We start from the raw sequence: 26945 nt of genomic DNA, 5'->3' as shown, positions 1-26945 counted from the left end.
CCAGAAGGCCCAGAATTATATTTCTGTGCTCTGTGCCTGTGTATCTGCAAAGGCAGTAACATTGGCTCCCTGTGGCCCCAGGAAGCACCACTCCGAGGACAAGGGGTGGCAGTCCTACCAGGAGGAATGAGTAGGTACACACCCTCACGTTCCTTGTGTACACTGAGCTCCAACACCAATTTCCGGAGACGTGAAGCTTCCCTGTCTCCACACCCAGTCCAGCTTTGAGGGGCCAAGCCCTTGCATCTCCCTTCAACTCTGCTGTCCCAGTTCCTGCCTAGGGACAATGTACATCCTGGCTTAGAAAACCTCTTTAGCCCTCACTTCACCTAGTGGGCAGATTCACCCAGGAGGCAGAATCTTGGTGCCTCAGCTACTTTGTACTATGGAGGAGCCCCACTTTGAGATACTTTCTCCACGGAAGCTCTGCTGCAGACAGTGTCTGGGGAAATGACCCACACACCACGGCCCACAATCAGCCTGTTCAGAATGGCGAGCAGTTCTCATTGGCATCGAGTCCACTTTCTCTGCTGTGTGAGCACCACGCCCAGCTAATTTTTTGTTTCATTTTTAGTTGACTGGCGTGGTGTGTGTAGGCCCACACACCACGGCCTACAATCAGCCTGTTCAGAATGGCGAGCAGTTCTCATTGGCATCGAGTCCACTTTCTCTGCTGTGTGAGCCTTCTCACCTGAGATCCTGGGTTCCGCAACCCACCTGCCCACCCAATCTGCCTGAGTTCTGGCCAGGAAAAGAGGCATTGGTGGGGAGTGTCAGAGAAGGGCTATGTGAGGTGGGAGTACAGTGGATAATTAAGAGGGTGTGGTTTGTTTGTTTGTTTGTTTTAAATCATAAAATAGTAGTTTTGCATTCTTACCATTCCCCTAGTAGCCTTGGGCATTGTAGCTGTCAACCTGTTACACAGGTTTCTTTGTTTAAAAACTTCTAGGGTGTTGTCGGAATTCAGCAAAGCCCAGGTAAACTCTATGCCAACCAATGGAATGAGCCAAGAAACGGAGGTCCCCATGCTCCAAGGCTCGCTCTCCCTCCACGGCCTCAACACCAGCACACACCTGCACTATGAGGTGCCTGCAGAGCCCTTTCCTGCCCATGCAGCCTCTGGAATCCAAGATGTTGGCCATAAGCAGGAGCCGCATTCCCTGGCACCTGGCACTCTGGACTTGAAGCAGCTGGACACTGCCCAAGCTTTCCCTGCAGGGAGCAGCTCAGGCCAGCAGCCTTCTAGTACTATGAGAGAGACGACCAGAGCAGTCAGCCAAGAGAGTGGCCAGCAGAAGACCCCATGGGGTGATGGAGTTGGACTGAAGCTTGTGGTTTCCTCACCCACGAGTCCGGTGAGTGGTGCAAACTCTTTGGGAGGAAGTCTTGGGAAGTGATCCACTGCAGGGTTTCCCCAGCTAGTGACCCTGAGGGGTCTCTGCCTTCTCCCCACTAACCTCCCTTCCCCTGCTTGGTGATAGCATTGTAATGATGGCACTAATGTTTCTTGGTATGTGAATAGTGGATATGAGCCAGGCACTGTGCTGCTCACTTGCAACACGTATCTCCTATCATCTTCACATCTACTCTTGAAGAAGATAATTCTCACCTGACCGTACCACTCACCAGCATAAGGCCCTGGACAAGTCACTTCACCTCTTGGAGCCTTGGTTTCCTCTTTAATCTTAGTTATTATTAAATTAATATTTTTATAAAATACCAGGCTTTGAAAATACTCATTTTACAACATGAACCAGGTTTTTTAACTGCACTGTCCACCATGGTGGCCACTAGTCACATGTGGCTGTTGGGCACTTAAAATGTGGTTAGTCCAGGCTGGGCACAGTGGCTTATGCCTATAATCCTAGCACTCTGGGAGGCCGAGACGGGCAGATCGCTCAAGGTCAGGAGTTCGAGACCAGCCTGAGCAAGAGCGAGACCTCATCTCTACTAAAAATAGAAAAAAATTAGCCAGTCAACTAAAAATGAAACAAAAAATTAGCTGGGCGTGGTGCTCTCGCCTGTAGTTCCAGCTACTCAGGAGGCTGAGGCAGGAGGATTGCCTGAGCCCAGGAGTTTGAGGTTGCTGTGAGCTAGGCTGACGCCAAGGTACTCTAGCTCAAGCAACAGAGTGAGACTCTGTCTTAAAAAAAAAAATAAGGCCAGTCATGGTGGCTCACGCCTGTAATCCTAGTACTCTGGGAGGCCGAGGAGGGCGGATTGCTCAAGGTCAGGAGTTCGAAACCAGCCTGAGCAAGAGCGAGCGAGACCCCATCTCTACTATAAATAGAAAGAAATTAATTGGCCAACTAAAATATATATACAGAAAAAAATTAGCCAGGCATGGTGGCGCATGCCTATAGTCCCAGCTACTTGGGAGGCTGAGGCAGCAGGATTGATTGAGCCCAGGAGTTTGAGGTTGCTGTGAGCTAGGCTGACGCCACGGCACTCACTCTAGTCTGGGCAACAAAGCGAGACTCTGTCTCAAAAAAAAAAAAAAAAAAAATGTGGCTAGTCCAAATTGAGATGTGCTGTGTAAAATAAGCACTGGAGTTTGACAACTTAATATGAAAAAAATTGTAAAATGTAAAATCTCAATGTGTTATTGATTACATGTTAAAAATTAAAATATTTTGGATATATTGGGTTAAATAAAATACATTATTAAAATCTATTTCACCTGTTTCTTTTTACTTTTTCCAGTGTGGCCACTAGAACATTTAAAATTACATATGTGGCTTGCATTGTATTTTTTGAACTCCTGACCTTGAGCAATCCACACTCCTCGGCCTCCCAGAGTGCTAGGATTACAGGCATGAGCCACCATGCCCAGCTCTTGTGTTGTATTTTTATTGGACAGTGCTGTTCTAGAACAAGCCAGTACTTCCCTGGACATCTCCTGGAGAGAGCCATAGGTGAAGAGGCTTGAGAATTACTAGCCCAATGAAGCACCAAAGGCTGTGAACTTGAGCTCTTTTGCCCCTTATGTTTGTTCTTGTGTGGCCTTCAAAGTTTCCCAGACAAATTTATTGACATGTACTGAGTGTTGGTAGGAAAGTTATGTGTGTGGTATCTGCTCTTTCTGCCACTCAAACCCCAGCAGGGTGAGGGAGGGCAGCTGCTCCAGAAGGCCCTGGGCACCTACAGGGAAAGTCCATAGGACGGGGAAGAGGTAGCGCAGCCAGGGTTGTTGCCAAGGTGAAGGGAGAGAGAACAAATACCTTTACAGGCTTGAGTGCCTTTGACTACTTCTCTTTCTGGGCTTCACTGTTAAACTACACCATGGAAAGCAAAACAGGGTCATGAAAAGCAGAGGTAGGAATGTGTATGTTTGTGTGCACATGGAAGCCCCACGTTATCCCAGCTGCACTCTGGGGCTCACATTGGGATATAGTCTTGCTTTTTCAGTTCTATCCACGCTCATCTCTCCTTTGGGCATAGCTTCGAGATCACATAAGTCAGGATGGGGACAGGGTTATGAAATATATGGGCAGAGGCACATATACCCTGGTTTGTTTGTTTTTTTAACACTTTCTTGAGATATAATTCACATACCATGCAATTCACCTATTAAAGTATAATTCAGTATTTTTTAGTATCTTCATAGGGTTGTGCAACCATCACCACAACCTAATTTTAGAACATTTTCATCCTCCATAAAAGAAACCCCCCACCCCTTAGCAATCACTCCCCATCCTTCTCCCATCCTCCACCTCCCTCTCCTCAACTCCTGGCAACCAGTGATCTCCTTTGTGTCTATAGATTTGCCTTCTGGCCATTTCATATAAATGGAATCAAACAACACAGGGCTTTTTGTGACTGGCTTCTTTCTCTTAGCTTGATGTTTTTAAGGTTCATCCATGTTATAGCATGTATCACTACTGTATTACTTTTTACTGCTGAGTAATATTTTGTTGTATATTCCATCATATGGCTGTATATCACACTTCATGGGTTCATCAGTTGATGGACATTTGGGTTATGTCCACTTTTTGGCTATTATAAATAACACTGCTGTTCAACTTCATATACAGGTTTTTGTGTGGACATGTTTTCAATTCTCTTTTATGCATAACTAGGAGTAGAATTTTTGGATCATATGATAGCTATGTTTAACCTTTTGAGAAACTGCCAAACTGTTTTCCAAAGCAGCTGCCCCGTTGTACATTCCTACCAGCAATGTATTTCTTCACATCCTCACCAACAGTTGTTATTGCCTCATTTTTTAAAAAATTACTATAGCCATCCCAATGAGTAAGGAGTGATGCCTCATTATGGTTTTGTTTTGAATTTCCCTGGTTAAAGATGTGGAGAATCTTTTCATATGCTTATTGGCCATTTGTGTTTTTTCTTTGGAGAAGTGTCTGTTCAAAACCTTTTCCCATTTTTAAATTGTCATCTTATTACTGAGTTATAATAGTTGTTTATACAGTATTCTAGATACTACACCCTTATCAGATACATGATTTGCAAATATTTTCTTCCATTTTGTTGGTTGTTAGCAGCATAAAAGCTTTTGATTCTGATGTAGTCCAATTTTTCTATTTTTTCTTTTGTCACTTGTGTTTTTGGTGTCATATCTACGTACCCATTGCCTAATCCAAGGTCACAAAGATTTACTCCTATGATTTCTTTTAATAAGTTTATAGTTTTAACTCTTACATTAAGGTCTGTGATCCATTTGGAGTTAGTTTTGGTGTATGGTGGGTGTAGGTGTCCAGTTGTACCAGCACCATTTGTTGAAAAGGCTATTCTTTCCCCATTGAATTGTCCCACTCCACCCTTTAAAACTGTTTGAGGAATGATGTATTCTAAGTACCCAGATCTTCAGTGTACCCCTTAGTGTATTTACATATGATATGTACCCTGTGGCCACTATCCAGATCAAGAAACAGAACATTCCTGGCCTACCAAAAGGCTCCCATATACCTTCTCCCAGTCAGTAACTGCTCCCCTTCAAAGGAAAGTACCGATCTGACTTCTAGCGCCATACATCGCTTTTCCTGTTGCTGAGCCTCATATAAGTGGAACCATACAGTACGTATTCTTTTGTGTCTGGTTTCTTTCCCTGAATGTAATGTCTGTGAGATTCAGCTGTACATAGAGCATGAGGCTGTAGTTTGTTTTTTTTTTCATTGTTCTGTAGTATTCCATTATAAGAATATATCTCAAAATATTTATCCATTCTCCTCTTAATGGACATTTGGGTTATTTCCAGGCTTTGACCATTATGAAGAAAGCTATGACGAATATTCTTGTACATGCCTTTCAGTGAACCTCGCACTCATTTCTGTGTTTCCTAGGATTGGAATTGCTTGGTCCTTGGGTAGGCATATGTTTAGCTTTAGTAGATGCTGTACTTGTACTAAAATACACTCACTGGCAATATATGAGCATTTCAGTTGCTCTTCAGCCAATGATGTTGCCAGTCTTTTATTTTTTGAGACAGAGTCTCACTCTGTTGCCCGGGCTAGAGTACGGTGGCATCAGCTTAGCTCACAACAACCTCAAATTCCTGGACTCAAGCAATCCTTCTGCCTCAGCCTCCTGAGTAGCAGGGACTACAGGCATGCACCACCACACCCGGCTAATTTTTTTTCTATATATTTTTAGTTGTCCAGCTAATTTCTTTCTATATTTTTAGTAGAGATGGGGTCTCACTCTTGCACAGGCTGGTCTCGAACTCCTAAGCTCAAACGATCCACCCGCTTCGGCCTCCCAGAGTGCTAGGATTACAGGTGTGAGCTACCATGCCCGGCCTGCCAATCTTTTTAATTTTAGCCACTCCAGTAGGTGTGTAGTGGTCTTAATTTTCATTTCCCTGATGACTAAAGATATTGATACCTTTTCATTTGCTTATTGGCCATTTGATCCTCTTTTGTGGAGTGTCTATTCAAGTCCTTATTGTTCAGTTTTGTGTGTTTTCTGTATTGATTTTCAGATGTTTTTTATATATTACAGATATAAATATCTTATTGGAGAGAAAAGCAAATATCTTTTGCCAGTCTATGGCTTGCCTTAATGGTATTTTTGCTGACCAGAAGTTCTTAATTTTAATGATGTTCAACTTAGCAATCTTTTTGTTTCTGGTTTGCATGGTTTTTGTCCTGTTTAAGAAATCTTTGTTTACCCCAAGGCTCTGAAGGTACTCTCCTGTGTTATTTTTTTTTTTCCTAGAAGCATTAGTAATTTACCTTTCATAATTAGGTTTATGATCTGTGATTAATTTTTGTGTATGGTGTAAGATAGGAGTCAAACTTCTTATTTTTCTATATGGATATCTGGTTGACCTACCACCATTTATTGAATACGACCATATAAATCATGTAACTGGGCCGGGTGCGGTGGCTCACGCCTGTAATCCTAGCACTCTGGGAGGCCGAGGCGGGCAGATTGCTCGAGGTCAGGAGTTCGAAACCAGCCTGAGCAAGAGTGAGACCCCATCTCTACTATAAATAGAAAAAAATTAATTGGCCAAATAATATATATATAGAAAAAATTAGCTGGGCATGGTGGCGCATGTCTATAGTCCCAGCTACCTGGGAGGCTGAGGCAGGAGGATTGCTTGAGCCCAGGAGTTTGAGGTTGCTGTGAGCTAGGCTGATGCCACGGCATTCACTCTAGCCTGGGCAACAAAGCGAGACTCTGTCTCAAAAAAAAAAAAAAAAGAAAAGTCAATCATGTAACTGTATAAGAGTGGGTCAGACTCTCCATATTTACTATTCTGAAGATGGCTTAAGCAAATCCTGATGATTTACTTCCTGAAGATGAATGTTACGGAGGTTGTGACTAGGCAACTGCCAACCCATGCTGCAGGTTGAAGCAAAGCTCTGCAGCCCTGGCTCCATCCGGAGGCAGAGTGAGGACCCTGGGGAGGGTGGCAGTGTGCCCCAGCAGGGCACCACAGAATGCCATTGAGCATGTTAGTTCACTCCTGCCTAGGGTCTGTCTGGCTTCTGCTTTGTAGGCTCAGATACCCTGTCTTGCCAGGGCCCCAGAGCTGATGGCACAGGGCAGCTGATTCAACAAAGCTCCTCTGCTCACTGAGTTCTGACCCTCTAGCCTCCTTGCAGCTCCTTAGACAAAGCAAGCGCCTTCCAACCTCAGGCTTTTATGTTTCCTGTTCCATCTTACCCAACTGGTTTCTGTTTCTCATTGTTGTGTCAGCCTTCCCTGCCCCCCATGTCTTAAAAAACACCATCCCAGTGACTCTCTGTCCCATTTATCTGCTTTACTTTGTTTCTAACACTTATCACTATGTGCACTAATGTATTATGTCTTTGTCTACTTGTTTATTTCCGTCTTCGCTACTAGAATGTTAGCGCTATGATACAAAGGACCGTGCCTTTTCACTTCTGTATTATCAGCACCAAGCACTGTACTATGGAGAAAGTAGGCATCAATTAATAATAGTTCTTGAACTGTCAAGAGATTCTTGAGATGCCAGCTAGTAAGTTTACTTTGCAAAGTGCACCATTGAGTGGACAGGGTGGTCAGGTCAGTCTGACCGGGACAGGCTCCACCCCCTTGATGGCCTCATAGTCCCCTCAGGGGACTATGATGGCTGGAGGGTTGCTTACGGAACATGGAAATGCTTGGCACCAAGTCTAATGTGAGAACCTTGGATGCTGCCCGCTTCCTCTGTCTGTTTCCCAGGGGAGTTGTGGATTGATTCCTTGCCCCACACACACAGTCGCCACACACCACTGTGTAGCCTGCCGGCTCACACAGGCCTGCTGGCTCCCTGCCTGTGTACAATCCCAGGCTGTGTCCTACATGTCTGCCCCTGCCATCCTCGTTTTTCCATGCTTCCATCACTTAGCCATGTGCTTTTTATTTGACACTATTTTGGGGCCATGTTGGGGGCTACAGTCAAGTTTTATGGTACTGAGAACCACTCAATCTTTTTTTTTTTTTTTTTTTGAGACAGTGTCTCGCTTTGTTGCCCAGGCTAGAGTGAGTGCCGTGGCGTCAGCCTAGCTCACAGCAACCTCAAACTCCTGGGCTCGAGTGATCCTTCTGCCTCAGCCTCCCGGGTAGCTGGGACTACAAGCATGCGCCACCATGCCCGGCTAATTTTTTATATATATATCAGTTGACCAATTAATTTCTTTCTATTTATAGTAGAGACGGGGTCTCACTCTTGCTCAGGCTGGTTTTGAACTCCTGACCTTGAGCAATCCGCCCGCCTCGGCCTCCCAAGAGCTAGGATTACAGGCGTGAGCCACAGCGCCCGGCCTCAATCTTTTTTTAAAAAAACTTTTCTTAATTCATTAAACATAACATACTATGAGCCAAGCCACCATGCTAAGTGCTTGGGATGCAGTGATGGAACAGCCCTACAGTGTGGGGACAGACCCTAGGTTAGAGAAATAAGTCTCCACATTGTAATTACATTTGCACTGAGTGCTGGGAAGGAGAAGTGTGGGAGTGGGAGAGCTCTCTCGGGTGACTGCATGTCCCAAAGCTGGGGGGTGTGAGTTGGGTTCACAGTTTAACTCCCAGAGGACAGTCTGAGTTCATAAAGCCTTGGTTCTAATCACTGTGCCCATGGACCTCCCCATGACGTGTGGTCCCTTCCCCTAATTATGGGTATAGGCAGTCTGTCTACTGAGGACAGAATGGACAAAAAGTCCAGTCCTTCCGACAGTGGCCCAGAGACCTGGCCTCTTGCTCCTCAGTCAAACTCCTCTCTGGGATTTAGCTGCTGTACACAGTGTTGTGATACCTATAGTACCTCAAGGTGGCATTCTTCTGTGTTGGGTCCCTAGTGGCAGGTGCAGCTCCAGTGTAGATTTTTGGTCAGTGGTGATTTCCCCCCACTGCTAAAGGGACAGGGAGCTACCCAGCTGTGGGCCCTGAGTGAGCAGGCAGAAGGAAGGTGGTGGAGTAAGGGAGGGAAGAGTGACACGGTGGTGCTCATGCTCTCACACTCTCCTGCCCACCCCTGGGGGGAGGGCACAGCCTCAGAGCTCTGTCCAGGCCCGAGTGCAGAAGCTCCAAGGAAACTATGTTCCCACTGTTTTTCCCTGTTGCTTAAGAAAACAAGGTTTTCACTAGAGTGTCATTTCCTGGTGGCTGATCTGTGACCAGTTGACCGTGTGAATATTTCCTAATAGTCTCTGCCATCAATAGAGAGAGAAACCCTCCCCAGTGAACATCTGTAATCTTAAAATTCACATTTGTCTCCTTCCTTCCAGTTCCCTCAACCCACCTTCGTTACTGTACATTAAACACATTTGGATGGTCAAGATTTATTCCCACCTCTTTCATGACTCTGAGCCAGGCACTCTTGCTGGAGATACCAAGAAAAATAACCATCCCAGGCAGTCAAAGGAGCTAGGGTGGGGGGCACAGAATCTCATGGGATCCTGGTCGAGCACGGCCCAGCTGAGGGCAGGAGGGGGTGTGGGCTGGGGGTGGGTGAGAGAAGCTTCCAGGAGGAGATGGTGGATAACCCCTGGGCTCAGTCTCAAGGACAGTGATCTCCCATCAAGGCCATTAGCAGGGCTGGGGCTCACCGATTTCCCAGGTGTGCATGCTGGCACAGCCATGTGGCTGCCGGGAGCTGTTCCTCCGCCCATTTTCCTCAGGAGTCCCCCGGCCTTGACGGCCTAGACAGGCTTTGTTCAGAATCCAGTGTGGCAGGTGGCACCCAGTAGCCACCCTGAAAGACACACCATCCCGTTGCTGGCAGAATGAAGCTCCTTCCAGTTCTGAGGGCCCCAGTTCTGTGAGGCCCCCTCAGATGCCGAATCAGAACAACTGGAGTTTTCATTCTGAAGGCTCCTGTGTATACACATTAAATTAAATAAATTTGTATCTTTTTCTCCTATTAAAAAAAAAGAGAGAAAGAACTAACCACCATTGGCTTAAGGAGTCTTGTAGCATTGGAATGGATTAAGCTATCCAAACCAACCCTTGCTGGGCCGCCAGAGCCAGGCTCCTCTGTTCCCTGTCTACACAGCAAGGAACACAGCCTTGATTTAGGAGTTGGAAGTAGCAACGTCAGGGTGAGGTTGATGGCACTTAACAAAACAGCTGGGCTGGCCCCGCCCTGCTTGACTCATTTCCTCTGTGTAGACAGCCATGTAGGGTGGCCCAACCTGCTTCCTTGCCCCCGCTTTTCCATGTGTAGGCACAGAAAGCAGGGAGGGCTTGAAATAGTGGAAAAAAGGAACTAGAATCCATTCCCACAGCCCACTGACCCCAGACACTCCCCACTTCCCCCGCTAGTGAGCAACCTCAGACTCAGTGAGAGCAGCAGCAGGAGGGGGCAGGCCTGGCTGTCTGGGGCGCAGGGGCTGGCACAGAAGTGGGGAGCAGAGCCAGAGGCAGCTGGCAAGGCCCCTGAGTCCTGCTTGCCAGGCCTCCCTCATCTCAAACCCTGAAACAGGGCAAAAAACCCTACGCGCTAGGGCTGCTGGATGTCCACATGCAGAAGGATGAAGTCACATCCCTTCATTATACCTGACAGGGATATTGACTCAAAATGGATCAGAGAAATTTTTATGCTTCAGAGGCTACCATCAAGAAAGTGAAGACACAGTTCACAGAGTGGGAGAAATTATTTGCAAATCATATATCTGATAAGGGTCTAGTATTCAGAATATATATAAAGAACCCTTACAACTTGTGTTAGTTTCCTAGGGCAGCCATAACGAAGTACCATTAACTGGATGGCTTAAAACAACAGAAATTGATTCTTTGATAGTTTTGGAAGGTAAATTATCAAAATCCAGATGTCATCAAGGTTGGTTCCTTCTGGAGATTCTAAGAAAGAATCTGTTCCATGCTTTTTTTTTTAGCTTCTGGTATTGCTGGCAATCCTTGGCATTCCTTGGCTTATAGACACATCACTCCAGTCCCTCCCTCCGTCATCACATGGTGTCATCCTTCCACATCTTTGTCTTCACTTGGTGTTCTCCTCTTTGTATGTGTCTTTTCTCCTCCTCTTATAAGGATGTCAGTCATACTGGGCAAAGGGCCCACCCTACTCCAATATGACCTTTTCTTAAGTTAAAGGTGCAAAGACTCAATTTCCAAATAATGTCACATTCTGCGATACTAGGGGTTAAAACTTCAACATGTCTTTTGGGGGGACACAATTCCACTCATAACAACTCAACAACAAAAAGACAACCCAATTTAAAATTGGGCAAAGGGGCCAGGCATGATGGCTCATACCTGTAATCCCAGTACTTTGGGGGGCCAAGGTGAAAGGATCACTTGAGCCCAGAACTTTGAGGTTGCAGTGAGCTGTGATGACGCCACTCACTCTAGCTTAGGTGACAGAGCAAGACCCTGTCTAAAAAAAAAAAAAGGAGGGAGGAAGGAAGGGAATGGAAAGAAAGAAAAGAAAAGAAAGAGAAGGAAAGAAAGAAGAAAGAAAACGGGCAAAGGGATTGAATAGATTTTTCTAGGAAGGAGGGGACAGAGGGAGGGAGGAAAAAGAAAAAAGAGGCAAAGGAATTTAATAGATTTTTCTCCAGAGAAGATGTAGAGATGCCCTGTAAGTATATGAAAAGATGCTCAATGTCATTAGACATTAGGGAAATGCAAATCAAAACATAGTGAGATAGCACTTCTACACATCAGGATGGCTATAATCCAGAAGACAGATCATAACAAATGTGGGAGAGTTTGTGGAGAAATTGGAAATTGGAACCTCACGCATTGCTGGTAGGAATGTAAAATGGTAAAGCCACTTTGGAAAACAGTTTGGCAGTTCCTTAGGAAGTTAAACATAGTTACATATGATCCAGCAGTTCTACTCCTAGGATATTCACAAGGAATGAAGACGTAAGTCCACATAAAAACTTGTATATGAATGCTCATAGCAGCATTATTTATATTAATAATAGCCAAAAAAGTAGAAGCCAGATGTCCATCAACTTATGAGTGGATAAGCTACATGTGGGCCATCAGACAATGGAATGTTATTTGGCAATAAAAAGGAATGAACACTCATACATGCTTACAACATGGATGAGCATTGAAAACATCATGTTAAGGGAAAGAAACTAGTCACAAAAAATTACATGTTACTTGATTCCATTTATATGAAGTGGCCAGAACAGGCTAGTCTATAGAAACAGAAAGTAGATTAGTGGTTGCCTAGAGCTGGGGTGGTCAGGGGGAAATGAGAGTGGCTGCAGATGATTATGGGGTTGCTTTTTGGAGTGATGAAAATGTTCTAAACTTAGATTGTGGTAACGGTTGTGCAACTCTGTGAATATACCAAAACTATGGAATTGTACACATTAAATGGGTCAATTTTAGGTATTTGAGTCATATCTAAAAATTTGGCTGGTTAGGTCTGCTCATGTCTATAATCCCAGCAGTTGGGGATGCTGAGGCAAGGTCATTACTTGAGGCCAGGAGTTCAAGACCAGCCTGGGCAACACAGTGAGACCTTGTCTCTACAAAATGTGCCTTAGTCACAGCTATTCAGGTGGCTGAGGCAGGAAGATCACTTGAGCCCAGGAGTTGGAGGTTGCAGTGAGCTATGATGATACCACGACACTCTAGCCTGGGCGATAGAGTGAGACCCTATCACAAACAAATAAATAAATAAAGTGTTTTTTAAAAAAGCTTTAAAACAAAAAGCAACCTCTGTCTTCTTTCTCAACAGAAAAGCAAGAGCTGGATTTCAGAAGATGACTTCTACCGGCCGCCCCAGGAGCAACCCCTGGAGAGAGCTTCAGATTGCCCCGTAGCTGCTTCCAGAGGGCCTCCAGAGGCAAGGCCCGGTCTCCACAGGCATTTTTCTCAAGGACCAAGAAAAAGCTGCTCCCTGGGGGCACTAGACAAAGCGTGTGCGTCTTCCCCGGGAAGCAGGCAAAGCCAGGCGGCCCCGGCGCAGGAGCACAGGAACTTCTGGGTGGTGCACCGGAGGCAGATGGGTAGGTGACTCTCAGGTTCCAGGTGGGCCCCATCTGCAGGGACTGTGCCTTTCGGAATACAGCTCTGAAGTCCTGTTTTCCATGACCAAATGGGTGGTGTGTTCTCACAAGAAAACCTCATCCCAGAATGTATTCATGAGAAGCATTCATGCTCAGTAATTCAGGAAGGCATTTCAGGAAAAGTACTGTATTTTCTTATAAAATCTTAATAAAATAATGTTCAAAACTTCCTACAGAGTACAAAAATACTGTTTCATCTGTGGAAACAGAAAATATTTGCCTTGAAATTACTCTATAAAACTTGTGATTATAGAGAACTCTTGATTCTGTCTGTAGCTCAGAGCAAACCCTGCTGGTTGAAGCCCTAGGTGTTTTCACTGATCCTTCCAAAGACTTTTATCTTAGATGGTTTATTTAACAGCTCTGGTGGGGTTTATCAGATCTGCTATTTATTTAGTGTCTTCCTCATGCTATTTACAGTGAGGCCAGCTTGATCTCCACACCCTGTGAAATTCCAGAAAGCATTAAATAACTAGAACCTAATTTTTCTGTAACTCTCATAATGGGTTTCCCCTACAAAACAAAGCAAACTTGTGTGCCCTAGTCTGTCTCCTCATTTTCCGTTTGCAGTGACCCGGCAGAGAATTGTGCCGGTGCCAGGCCCTGGGCCAGGTGGTGTGGTAGAGCCTGGTCTCCAGGCCGGCTCCTGCTCCATGTGTCCTTCAGCCCTTGTGCTGGCTGCGGCCTCTGACCAGGCCAGAGAAGGTGCACTTTATGCCCAGGCCTTTGGGTTCCCTGAGGGGTAGGAAACCCTGTACAACAGTGTGAAACCCCCCTAAGCTGGGGGAGAGAGAATTGTGTGTCCTTTGGAACCTCTGGTTGGTGACAGACCCCTGGGGAGCAGGGAGCATTGAGCAGTGTATGGGTACACAGGCCTCACTCACTCATTCATTCAGCAAATATTAATTGCGCATCTGTGATGTGTTAGGTATTGTTCTAGGTGCTGGGGACACAGCAGGAAGCAAAACAATGTCCCTCTCTTCATGGGATTTAGGGAGAGACAGGAAATAAGAAAATTAACAAGTAAACGTAGAGTATGGTCAGGTGGTAACAAATGCTTTGGAGAACAGTAACTCAGGGAGTGCCAAGATGGAGAGTACACCATTGACATTTAGGGTGGTCAGGGAGGCCCCCACAAATAAAGTGACATTTGAGGAGATTGGGGTGGAGGGAGGCACCAGGAGATCTGTGCGTTTCATGCAGGGAGAACAAATGCAAAGACCTCATGCTGGAAACACGCTTGACATGTCCAGGGAACAATGGAGACTAGAGTGGCAGGTGCAGAGGAGATGGCAGAGGGGCCTGTGGGCTTCTGCTTTGAGGGACATGGCAGCCACTGCAGAGCTTTGGACAGAGGGACATGCTCTGACTAACCTTTTAATCAGGTCATTGTCTCCCAGGAGGTAGTGGTGGACTTGGTGAGAAGTGGGATTCTGCATGTGTGTTGAAGGTAGAGCCACAGGACTTGCTGATGTCGCTGTGAAGGAAAGAATCTAGAGTAACACCAAGGATTTTAGCCCAAGCAACTGCAGGGATGAATTTTGCCATTTTATAAATGAGGAACATTAGGGAAGACGCAGGTTTGCAGCGGGAAACTTGGGGATGCATTTTGGATGTGCTGACTTTGAGGTGCCTGTTAGACGCACACGAAGCAGGTGGATACATGAATCTCAAGTTCAAGAGTGAGGTCTAGGCTGGGGGTAGCAATGGGGAGTTATTGGCATAAAGCCCTGCAAGCAGGTGAGATCAGCTAGGGAGGGGGTGTCGGCAAAGAAGAGAGGGGGTCCTGGGACTGAGCTCTAGGTGCCAGCCCTGGGAGGACGGGGGAAGGAGGAGCAGACCAGGGGGATGGAAGGGAGATGAGGGCTGGGGAAGGGGCCTTTTAGTTTGGCAACGGGGAGGGCATTGCTGGCCATTCCAGGGACAGTTTTCGTGGAATGAAGGGACAAACATCTAATCTGAGCGGGTTCAAGGAAGAATGGGAGCAAGGAAAGGAGAGAGAGGGAGTTTCCATACCTCAAGCAGTTTTTCTGTAAAGGGGTCCAAGAAACAGGTGGTAATTAGAGATGTGAGTGGAGATAAAAGTGTTTCTAAAGATGGGAGGAGCAACAGCTTGTCTGTGTGCTGATGGGAATGACCCAGGAGAGAGAGGGAGAACTGCTAGTGAGATGTCCTTGCCCTCGAGTACTTGGCAGGGGACTTCCTGCATAGGTAGGGGGGTTGGCCTCACACACAAGCGACAGGAAGGAAGAGGGTGAGTGTGGTGTTCCGGGCATGGAGGTAATCTTTTGAGTGCTTTTATTTGCTCAGTGAAATACAAGAAGCAAGGTCATCTTTTGAGCGGGAGGATGGGGCAGAGGCAGTCAAAAAAATATCCCCATTCGGCTTTCAGAAGCATGTTTGACAGTGCCCACATCTGGCCATTCTAGGGGCAGTCACTGTGTCCACACCCACCGCAGGACATCGGGCACCAGAGGTTGCCTTGGGTGGAAAGGGGACAGGCCCATCGTCTAACACGCCTCTTTCTGCCTCCAGGGCTGTCCAACCCGTTCCGGGGTCTCATGAAACTGGGCACAGTGGAGCGGCGGGGGGCAATGGGCATCTGGAAGGAACTCTTCTGTGAACTCTCCCCACTGGAATTCCGCCTCTACCTGAGCGACGAGGAGCGCACCTGTGTGGAGAACTGCTCCCTGCTGCGCTGTGAGGCTGTGGGGCCGGCCCACAGTGACGGGCGCTTCGAGCTGGTGTTCTCTGGCAAGAAGCTGGCCTTGCGAGCCTCGTCCCAGGATGAAGCCGAGGACTGGCTGGACCGCGTGCGGGAGGCCCTGCAGAAGGTCCGGCCTCAGCCAGAGGATGAGTGGGTAAACATCGAGTACCCAGACGAGCCTGAAGGGCTCCCTGAGGTGCCCCAAGGTGGCCACCCCTCTCGCCCAGACGTGCTCTCGGAGCCTGCGACTCCCCAGGGCACGCAGTTTGACTGGTCATCTGCCCAAGTTCCAGAGCCAGACGCTATTAAGGAGTCCCTTCTGTACCTGTACATGGACAGGACCTGGGTGCCCTATATTTTTTCCCTGTCCTTGGAGTCTTTGAAATGCTTCCGAGTGAGAAACAACGAGAAGATGCTAAGTGACAGCCATGGCGTTGAGACCATCAGAGACATCCTGCCAGACGCAAGCCTCGGGGGCCCGTCCTTCTTTAAAATCATCACGGCCAAGGCCGTCCTGAAGCTGCAGGCCGGGAATGCCGAGGAGGCTGCCCTGTGGAGGGACCTGGTCCGCAAGGTCCTGGCATCCTACTTGGAGACAGCTGAGGAGGCAGTGACACTCAGCGGGAGTCTGGATGAAAACTGTCAGCAGGTGCTGAAGTTTGCCACCCGGGAGAACGGCTTCCTACTGCAGTACCTGGTGGCCATCCCTACGGAGAAAGGCCTCGACTCCCAGGGCTGCTTCTGTGCAGGTGCTGACTTGCTTTCCTGCCACCCCCTCGCCTGCCAGCCAGCCTCACTCTGCCTCCTGTGGGGTCCTGATGTAGGCTCTCCACCCTTCCTGCCTCCCCGCAAGTGCCCCGTCCTTCCCCTGGGATGGGACAGCAGATGAGGCTTAACCTGTGGCCTCTACTCCACCCCAGCACGCACTGGGGCTGGCGCTGGTGCTCATAGGCAGGGGGCCCTACTCTCCTTCCCTCTCCCACCCCCTCCTGCTGGGGGGTGGGACCTAGGGTGGCAGCTGTGCAACCTGCTGCTGCTCTGGGAGTCCCACCCCCCTTCATCTTCTTATTACTGTGCTGTCGCATTCTTTCAGAGCAGGGGCATGATATCTTTCCAAATATTTCCGCATACTTTTGCAAGTAGACACAATTTTTTTTTTTAATTACAAAAAGAGGCTCATGCTATTCAGTGTTGTCCAACAGAACTTTCTGTGATGAAAATGTTCTAGATTGGCACTGTCCAGTGCCATAGCTATATGGCTACTGGGGGCTTAAAATGTGGTTGGCATGACTAAGGAACTGAATTTTCCATTTACATTTATTTAAATTTAAAGAGTTCTATGTGGTTTATGGCCACTACATTGGACAGCACCTCTGTATGTATCATTGACCCTTGAATAATGCAGGGGTTGGGGTGCTGGCTACCCCCACCCCGTGCAGTCAAAAGTCCACATATAAATTTTTTTTTTAAGAGTTTTACTTTACTCAGGTTATTGAGAAAATGCTAAGCTACTCCTGGGCTCAAGTGATCCCCCTCAGGCTCCCCAGAAGCTAGGACTACAGTCACATGCTACCACACTCAGCTAACTTTAATTTTTTGTAGCGATGGTGTATCACTATGTTACTCAGATTGGTCTCGAACTCCTGGGCTCAAGCAGTCCTCCTATCTCGGCCTCCCAAAGTGGTGGGATTATAGGTATGAGCCACTGCACCCAGCCCATGTATAACTTTTGACTCCCCAAAAACTTTACTAATAGCCTGCTGTCAGCCTGAAGCCTTACCAATAGCATAAACCAGGGGTCCTTAAACTTTTTAAACGGGGCCGGTTCACTGTCCCTCAGACCGTTGGAGGGCCGGACTATAGTTTAGAAAACTATGAACAAATTCCTATGCACACTGCACATATCTTATTTTGAAGTAAAAAAACAAATGGGCAAAAACACCTGCATGTGGCCCACGGGCCATAGTTTGAGGACGCCTGGCAAAAACAGTCCATCAACACATATTTTATATGTTATATACAGGGTGTCCCAAAAGTCGCCATTCATAGGGAAAATGGGAAATTGTAGCTAAATGTTCAAACCCATGTTGTTCAAGGGTCAACTCTATATTGTTCTGAACTTGGTTTTTTCCTACTTAGTATAGTAATACATTATGTATGTTCCAAGTCAGCACACCTGCCACACCATTCTCACCAAATCTAATACTTCCGTGCTGGGCACTAGGTCAGATGCTTATTTGGATTATCTCATTTAATCCTCACAACAAGCCTGTAGAGATAGGCGCTGCTATTGTCTCTCTTTACAGATGAGGAAACTGAGGCACACAGCTGGTGAGTGACAGAGGAAAAATCAGGACCTTGGTAGTCGAGCCCCAGAGCCTGTGCTCGTAGGCAGGACCCCAGCGGGCCTCCCACCCTTATATCATTCAGGGCTTCGTGATGTCCCCCTGCCCACATTCCATTGCTGTCTCTTCCCACTCCCTGCCATCCAGGGAGAGGTGGCATCTCCATCACCATGGTGCCCTCAGGTGGCCTGCGAGGAGGTTGCTCTGCTACAGAAGGCAAGAGCAAGTGGCTGAGGCTCGGTTTGGGAGCTGTTCTGCTGGGGTAGACTGGAGGGAAGCCTTTAAGCATCTAGAAGGAAGTGGTCTGCGGTTGCCCCCAGAGGATGGAAGAAGGTAGGCAGTGCAGAGCTTCCTGCAGAAACCACCTGTAAGCCAGGGTTCAGCCTCCCCTCACCCACCCCAGCACTCACACTTTGCTCTTTTGCCTGTGGGGACCAGGCTGGGAGGTGGCCAGGCCTCCAGGGCTTTTGAGGAGTGGTTCCCCACTCGTGGGCATGAACCCTGCCGGACAGCTCTCACCATGCTGCCACCCACCAGCCTGCCAGCAGGATCGTGCATGATAGCGAGAAGCTTGGGCTTCCTTTCCACTCAGCACGCTCACCTCAGTGGCCAGACACCGACTGCAGATAGCTGGGTTGGATTTCATAGATTGCAGGGCATTTTTAGAAACTTGTCATGTTTAAACTTTGTAATAACCCCACGTAATAGCTGGTAGTCACTGAATTTTATAAACGCTGAAATGGAACCTTGAAAAAATGAGGTAAAGGGCAGGATGAGGTGGCTGGTAAGCAGAATTGTGGGCCCTCTGGTCCCAAGGCCTGGGGGCGGCACACTACGTGTTCAGGATTTGAGTTGGGCCTTAGCTTTTTGCCCTGGGCACACCCCATCCCACCTCCCCCACCCCTCACTGTGGAGGGACCTCCACCCTAGGAGGCGGAAGCTGGCCCTGCCCCACTGTCCTGAGGTATCAGGCAGATCTGGGTTTAAGCTGGCACCAGGCTGTGTGCAAATTGCCCTCTCAGGGCCAGCCCCATCTCCCCAGCTCCTCTGTTTGCCAAGGCCCTGACTTAGTTGCTTCCATTTCTGGGCCCCATTGGAGGGGTGGGCCTAGGAGAGGCTGGCATTGCTGAGCTAGCAGTGGAGATGTTGAACACAGGCAGCCAGGGGTAATGGAGCAGAAAGTAGGTTTGAACCAACCAAACCCAGATTTGAATGCCAGCCATGCCACTTAATCATTGTGTGACCAGGAAGATTTCTTAACGTCTCTGAGCATCAGTTTCTTCAGCTGTAAAATGACGATGATGATTCTTACAGTGTGTTGTCATAAAGATTACTTAATAGGATTGATTCTTTTTATTTTTCTTTATCTCTCGTTTTTTTGTTTTTGTTTTTTGGGTTTGTTTTTTTTTTTTTTTTTTCATTTACTGGCCCTTAGAGACTGAATTAGGGTTGATTCTGAGTGGCGGAAATCTGAGTGATGATTACTTTTATCTTAACTTTAAAAGAAAATTAAGGCCGGGCACAGTGGCTCAATGCCTGTAATCTAATCCTGGCACCCTGGAAGGCTGAAGCAGGAGGATCGCTTGAGCTGAGGAGTTGGAGACCAGCCTGAGCAAGAGCCTGACCTTGTCTCTACTAAAAATAGAAAAAATTAGCCAGGCGTGTGGGTGTGCACCTGTAGTCCCAGGTACTTGGGAGGCTGAGGCAGAGGATGGATTGAGCCCAGGAGTCTAAGGTTGCAGTGAGCTATGATGACACCACTGCACTCTAGCCTAGGAGACAGAGCAAGACTGTCTCAAAAATAAGTAATAGGCCGGGCGCGGTGGCTCACGCCTGTAATCTTAGCACTCTGGGAGGCCGAGGCGGGCGGATTGCTCAAGGTCAGGAGTTCAAAACGGGGTCTCGCCTGAGCGAGACCCCATCTCTACCATAAAAATAGAAAGAAATTAATTGGCCAACTAATATATATAATATAAAAATCAGCCGGGCATGGTGGCTCGTGCCTGTAGTCCCAGCTACTCAGGAGGCTGAGGCAGGAGGATCGCTTGAGCCCAGGAGTTTGAGGTTGCTGTGAACTAGGCTGATGCCACGGCACTCACTCTAGCCTAGGCAAGAAAGCGAGACTCTGTCTCAAAAAAAAAAAAAATAAAATAAGTAATAAAATAAAATTTAAAAATTCACTAGCAGGTCCTTTCCACCATAGGAGCTACCATGTTGCTGTAGGAGCTAACTCTGGCCCTGCCGCTCACCTACCACCCCTCTCCCCAGGCTGCTCCCGGCAGATCGGCTTCTCCTTTGTACGACCCAAGCTCTGTGCCTTCTCTGGCCTCTATTACTGTGACATCTGCCACCAAGATGATGCCTCAGTGATTCCAGCCAGGATCATTCACAACTGGGACCTCACCAAGCGCCCGGTAAGTCTGGAGCCCAGCCTGTCAGGGCCACACAGGGCTGCTGAGGGACGGAGGAGTGTCCCCTCCTTGCTGCTGCTGTTTATCTGTTTGGAAGAGTTTGGCTCTAGGGAAGCCAGTGTCACTGGTTCAGGCACAGTAATGGGGGAGGGGGGCTAACCAAGAGAGAGGCTTGGTGCCTGTCCAGAGCCCCTGAGCAGAGCCCTATCAATGCCTGCCTTGGTCACAAGGTGGGAGTCTGAGGATGGTCCTCTGTAGCAACAGACAAAACTATTTAAGGGACCAGTAACTGGATTGATGGGTGGATTGGAAGGATAGATTAGATATACATCCTATCTATATAGGATGGACGAACAGATGGGTAGGTATATGGATAGATAGACTGGCCAGCCTCCTGGCTGCGTCTCTTGGTGTCATCCTTGCATTGGTAAACCCCTCGAGGCCCAGGTAACTATACTCCCCTGCAGGCCCTGCATGGGCTTGCTTGTTTCATGTTTTTAAAGAGCACTTTTTCTGGAGCTCCCCTCATTTAATATTAAGATAACACATGGTTATTGGTTAACATTTTTAAATTATAGAAAAGCCCAAAGATAAATCAAAATTATGTGTCATAGCCCAGAAATAATCATTGTCACATTTCAGGGTGTACCCTTTTCTGTATGCTTACTTACATATGCATCTACTTTTTATAAAGTTAGGATCATACTGGCCTTATATACACTGCTTTATAACATGCTTGGTGCATACTGTATCTTAGGTACTTTATTATGTTCAACAAATGCTTTTGATAGGATGTTCTCTGAAGTCTTTCAGGTTTTCCTCTTCTCCAGCTGAACTTAGCTGATTTTCTAGCTGTGCTACCACAAGCAAATTCACTTCGGGTTCCTCATCTGAAAAGGGGGTTGTAACAGCGTGTGCCGGGTGTTGGGAGGACAGGTGTGGCAGGGTGACCTTTCCCTCCCCAAGGCTTGCCACACTCCTGCCCTGAATCCCCTTGGTCAGGGTCTGCCCTAAGAGGCACAAACTTGGCTTTCTTCCAGAGGCACAGATTTCTGCTAAGACAGGCATAGGAACTTGAGGAAGAAGCTGTGGCTGTGCAGGCTTGGTGTGTCTGTACCTCTGCAAAGGACAGGGCGGTGACTGCGTCAGTTCCACCTCCCTGGGGAGGGGAAACCCCAAAGAAGTCGGCTGCATTTGGGGTTTATTGTTGTTTACCTTGTCCCTACCCCTCCCCTGAGTGTTAAATATTTAACTAACTATATATAGAAAATTAAATAGTAAGTACAGTTAAAATACTAAATATAAAATAAAATATTAAAATTACCAAAAATACAAAGAACCCTTTGACCGTAAAACAAAACACATTTGCTGTTTACAAGGCCCAGATACTTCTGTTGTGCCGTCTCTCATTCCTTGCTGTAATCCTTGTACCACTTCCTTTTTCTAACTAGAAAATCACAATACTTTTCTCGGCATATCTGAGATCAGGAAATCCCTGTCTCCCTCTCAGAGATCACTGGCCTGAAAGATAGGAAAATTCAAAGTGAATTAGCTGGCCCACGGATTCAGAGCCTATTGTTCACTGCCACTGCTCTGGCTAACCCGCTTGTGGCTGGCACTTGGCAGAGTGTCATCCCAGGCCTGGGGCTTCTTTCTTTGTCTCCTCCATCCCCACAGGGTAAGAACAGCCCCAGGAGCGCGAGGCCCCTGCCCATCCGCAGCACTGGGCAGTGTGCAGTGCACACTCCTGCGTGTTGTTTCATCTGGGCCTCACCCAAGGCCTGGGGCTGAGTCATGGGAAGAGCTGGGCTGGGGCTGGGGAACAGGCCCCAAACCCACAGGCCTTGGGTGCTCTTATTTTCCCCATTTTACAAACGAGGAAAGTAAATCACAGAGAGAGTACGTTTCACAAGGTCCTACAGGCTAAGTCACCAGGGGAGTTTGCCCTTGGGCTGCCCCTAGGCCGAGGTGCTGGTACCTCAGGGCCCTTGTATATGGAAAAAGAAGGGGTCATCCATTGCCAGGGGAGGTGGGAGATGCTGGCGGAGCTGGGACACAGGAGGCCAGAGGTCTTCCCAGCCCCCGGATATAGGGGGAGGTCTCCTGAGGGTCTGTTAAGTCCCCCAGCCGTCAAGGGGACAGCAGGGCCACACCAGGCACTCACACAGCAGCCAACAGCAGCTCACGTTTACTGAGGATGTGCTACGTGCCAGGCCCTGTGCCAGGGGCTCACGTGGGTGACCTCTGTTCATGTAAACTCAAAATAATCCCATGAGAAAGAAGCCCTAGTCCCGGGCAGATGCTGGCTAGTGCCAGCCAGGCCCCTGCACGAGTGGGTCAGCCAGAGCAGCAACAGCACACAGGAAGGCCCCAAACCCACAGGCCTTGGGTGCTCTTATTTTCCCCATTTTACAAACGAGGAAACTGAACCACAGAGAGAGTACGTTTCACAAGGTCCTACAGGCAGAAGTGGTGGAGGCAGGATTCAATCCAGGTGTGACCCCAGAGCTGGACTCCTAACCACTGTGCAGTAGGTAATCATGGGGAAAGTCCTAGCTCCTCTGTTTTTGCCATGCAGTGGGGACGCCGCAGAGGAGAGGGACTTCTGCTCAGTTAGCATGGCAGCCTGGTGTTCAGAGACAGCACCTCAGTCAGGCCCAGGCTCCCTTTCCAGGCAGGCTGGATACGCCATGTTAGGTCCTCTGAGCATGTTCCCTCATCTGTAAAATGGGGACAGCTTCCCTCAGGGGTGGTTCTGAGGGTGAAGGGGGGATGTGGTCAACATCCCTAGCCCAGTGTTTGGCAAATAGTAGGTGCTCAGCTATTGGCATTGGTATCAGGGTCAGGACTGAGGGCAGATCCGTCAGCACCCTGTCAGTTGGGAGAGGCTGGGGCTGATCACTCCACTCCACAGGACGGGGCGGGGCCTGGCGGTTGCTGCTGGGAGAGCTGGTGGGGCGGGGGGAGGAGAAGCCTCTTGCTAAGCTGTGTCTGATCCACTGCTTCCTGTGGCTGGAGCCTGACTCAGACTAGACACCTGGTTCCTGAGTCAGGGCCCGGAGGGGAGCGCCTGTTTCCTTCAGGCAGGAAAATGGGGCTGGGAGGACAGGAAGGCGTGGGGAGGGGCAGTGACCAGGGCAGCCCTCCTCCATCTTAGCACAGCCGGGAGGGGCAGCTGCCATTAGGGGGCGAGTAGGTTTGGGATAAACTGGGTTCAGGTCTCAGCTGTACCATTTATGAGCTGTGTGACCTTGGCCAAGTTGCTTCATCTCTCTGAACCTGTTGTGGCTCAACTGTAAAATGAAGCTAGTACTTCAGGTGAAGGAGTAGGTAACGCTGTGCCCGGCCCAGAGGTGCCCACTGAACAGCCTTTCTTCCCACCCCCACCCTCGGTGCCTGATGGCCCCAGGTCTGCCGGCAGGCCCTCAAGTTCCTGACGCAGATCCGGGCCCAGCCCCTCATCAACCTGCAGCTGGTGAACGCGTCTCTGTATGAGCACGTGGAGCAGATGCGCCTCATTGGGCAGAGGCGCGAGCAGCTGAAGCTCCTCGGGGACTACCTGGGCCTGTGCCGCAGTGGGGCCCTGAAGGAGCTGAGCAAGAGGTGAGCATGATGCGTCTGCGCACGCACACTCAGGGGACACGCACACTCAGGGGACCCGCACCTGAGGCCAGGCATCCACGTAGGGGAAATGCCAGGGCTGTTTGGAGATCTTTCCATTGAGCCTGGAAAATTACTGTGTCCTTGGAAGTGGTTTTGTTCATATATTCACTTGTTCATTCAAAAATATTTATTGAGAACATACTAAGTACCAAGCACCAGGCTAGGGGTTTGTGATATAACACTGAGCAAGGCAGAGCCAGGTCCTACTTTCTGGAAGCTTCTGGTCTGGCAGGGAGGGCAGATGAATAAGCTGGCAACTCCAGCCAGGGGCGAGGGCCTGGAGAGCTCTGGAAGCACAGAGGTGAGACGGCCAGCCCAGATCAGAGCAGTGCAAAGCGGAGAGACTTCCTGGAAGAAGTGGCTTTTAAGGTGAGGTATGAAAAATGAATTAGGAAGGGGAAGAAAAGGAAGAAGAGTGTTCCAGACAGAAAGAAGGAACAGCATGTGCAGGCCATGAACAAAGGCACCATCCATGGGAAGAGCAGGAAGCACTTTGGCTGGAGCAAGGAGGGAAGGGAGTGTGTTGAGGGGCAGGCGAGGGCCAGATCATAGAGGGCAGGGCCATGTCTCCTCCCTGCCCTCGCCAGTTCTCCATCCCAGGGCTGCTTGCTGTTCCATGGCAGCTTCCCTCCTAAAATTGTCCAAAGAGTGCAAGATCGGAGTAGGACCCTCAGGATGCCCTTCACGAAGCTTCTTAGTACCCAGGGCCTGGTACCCTGGGGCCTCTGGTGCTCAGGGGAGGGCTGTGGTGCTGGGGTTCAGCATGGGCTTAGAAGGCCTTTCTGTGCCTGCCATAAACACTTTCTAGCCCTGTGTCACAGCGGCCTTTTGAGGGGCTGTGCTCTCCTGGGGCCTTCAGGAAGGCAGGCCTCAGACCTTAGGTGGAAGAGCTGCTCCCGCTGCCCAGCATGGGCTTCGCATCTGCCTGTGCTGGGCTGCTGGGGACTTGAACTAGCTCACAAGCCCCTCGCGGGTCCCCCCTCCAGCATCCCCTCCCCACAGGGCTGGCACACAGAGCACCTGTCTGAAGGGCGCCTCCTCTGTCCAGCTGCGTTTTTCTTGGAGCCACACCTGCAGTGCTCCTTGGGGCCCAAGGGACCTTAGACGTCTCCCCTGGGTGGCTCTGCCCACCCAGATCATCAGCTGGATGACTTGATCACCATCTCTCAGCGGGTGCTGACTCACTCCCAACTTGGAGATTGCACAACCTGGGACTCCAGAGTCTGCGCTTCTGCCCACGTGACCAGGGTGGTGAACTCTCTTGGGTCAGGTGGGGCCTTGTCACCCTCCCTTGGCCAAGGGGCCACACATCTGCAGAGACCTGTGTAGACCAGGTGCCTGCAGAGTGGGTTCTGGGTGCCGGCCCCACTCAGCCATCCCACCCTGCTGAAATGGTTTATTCATCAACTTTACTGACCCGTCTCTGAGCTGGCCTGTGCTGGTCACTGAGGCCAGTCCTGCCTCTTTGTGCCTGGCCCTGCTGCTCACCTCTGGACAGCAGCACTGCACCCGCAGCCCCTGCCTCACCCCAAACCCACGACATGAGTTAGCGTAGTGGCTTCACTTCTCAGGGTGCCAGCTTTCCATCTAGAAAGTAGGCTGGTGGTCCCCAGTTTCCAGTGGACTTCCTGAGTTGTGAGTGCCACCTGAGGGGCTCAGAGCCTAAACCAAAGATGGCTCTGGGTCAGTGTGGTGTGTGGCCCGAGGGAGGGCGCCTCAGCCATCATGGCAGGGTTCAGAGGAGCTCAATGAGGAGATGGTATCTGAGCTGAGGGTTTGTAGATTCTTTGATTTTTTTCTTTTAAAAAAATATTTTTCTTGTTTACAAAGATAGTCTTCAAAGGGAAGGATATTTGTGAAAGGCAATAAAGCAGCCGTTGCAGTCAACCCTTCTGGAATCCACCACCACCTGCTTCCAGACCTCACTCTGTGGGGCCAGTGGCATCGTGTGTGTATTGAACTGGGGGTTAGAAAAATGACTAAAGAGAAGAAAGGACAGGAAAGGGCCTTTCCTAGCTTAGGGACCCATGGTGGGGGGCAGGTGGGACCACAACTCACCGGAGCTCGGAGGGCCCATGTGCCACACTAAGGCCACCAGTGGGGCGCCATCCAGGGTTCTGAGCATGAGACTGTCATGTCTGATCAGCGGTTTAGGAAAGACTGTGCTGGCAGCAGTGGATGCGGGCGGTGGAGGGATAGCCTGGGGAGGGGGGTAGTGTAGTGATCACCCTGGGGAGCAAGGAGGCCTGGGCCCGGTAGGCCAGAGGCGAGGCTGAGCAGAAGAGGGCTGAGGCCTGAGGCCTGGGCAGCCTTTGCGTGTGGGAGCCGAAGTCAGGGAGGAGCTGCCCTGTGCTGGCGGCAGCAGCCTGGCCAGGCTCTCTGTCCCAGAAGGCCTGGGACACGTCTCCAAGGGCCAGAGAAGCCCCTGTGAGTGTCTTCTCAGGCATTTGGGAAGGAACCATCACAGAAACACGCCCACAGGGGTGTCCACCCACCAGACCTCAGGTACTCCTCCTGACAGCCAGGGAGGGTGGCCGGGGGTGGCCAGGGCCCCTCCCTTAGTTACAGGAGCTAAGATGCAGCCTTTTCCTCTGTCTTGCACTCTCTCCCAGAGAGCCATAGCGATTCCTCTGGTCCCTTCCCCGGCAGTCAGCCTCGTGCCACTTCATTGTGTGGTTGGAGAATCTGAGGCCCAGAGCAGGCCTGGGGTGTGCCCCGGTGCACGTGGCTTCTCTTCCTGGAGGCAGGAGGAGAAGTGGCCTCTCTGCCGGGGCCAGCGCTCTCTCCCTCTGGCCTGACTGAGCATGGCAGAGAAACCAGTTGCAGGGCCTTGCTGAGAATGTGACAGGCCCAG

The 26945-nt window shown here is 49.3% G+C and overlaps 1 protein-coding gene across 6 annotated transcripts in view; it reads left to right on the top strand.

The window, feature by feature from the left end:
- The window catches only part of PLEKHM1 (pleckstrin homology and RUN domain containing M1), a 51354-nt gene that overhangs the window by 19142 nt on the left and 5267 nt on the right, over positions 1–26945 (top strand). For 4 of the 6 annotated variants that reach the window (XM_075994639.1, XM_012786838.3, XM_012786840.3 and 1 more), the window contains 5 exons: positions 950–1355; positions 12635–12905; positions 15501–16421; positions 20286–20431; positions 23838–24031. In XM_075994639.1, coding sequence (XP_075850754.1) covers positions 950–1355; positions 12635–12905; positions 15501–16421; positions 20286–20431; positions 23838–24031 — 1938 coding nt within the window. Of the gene's footprint in view, positions 1–949; positions 1356–12634; positions 12906–15500; positions 16422–20285; positions 23332–23837; positions 24032–26945 lie in introns of those variants that run through there. The other 2 variants (XM_012786843.3, XM_075994640.1) reach the window with 2 other exon arrangements.

This window comes from Microcebus murinus, chromosome 18 (assembly GCF_040939455.1).
Source record: "Microcebus murinus isolate Inina chromosome 18, M.murinus_Inina_mat1.0, whole genome shotgun sequence".
Classification (NCBI taxonomy): Eukaryota; Metazoa; Chordata; class Mammalia; order Primates; family Cheirogaleidae; genus Microcebus; species Microcebus murinus.
This window is presented reverse-complemented; position numbering and strand designations above follow the sequence as displayed.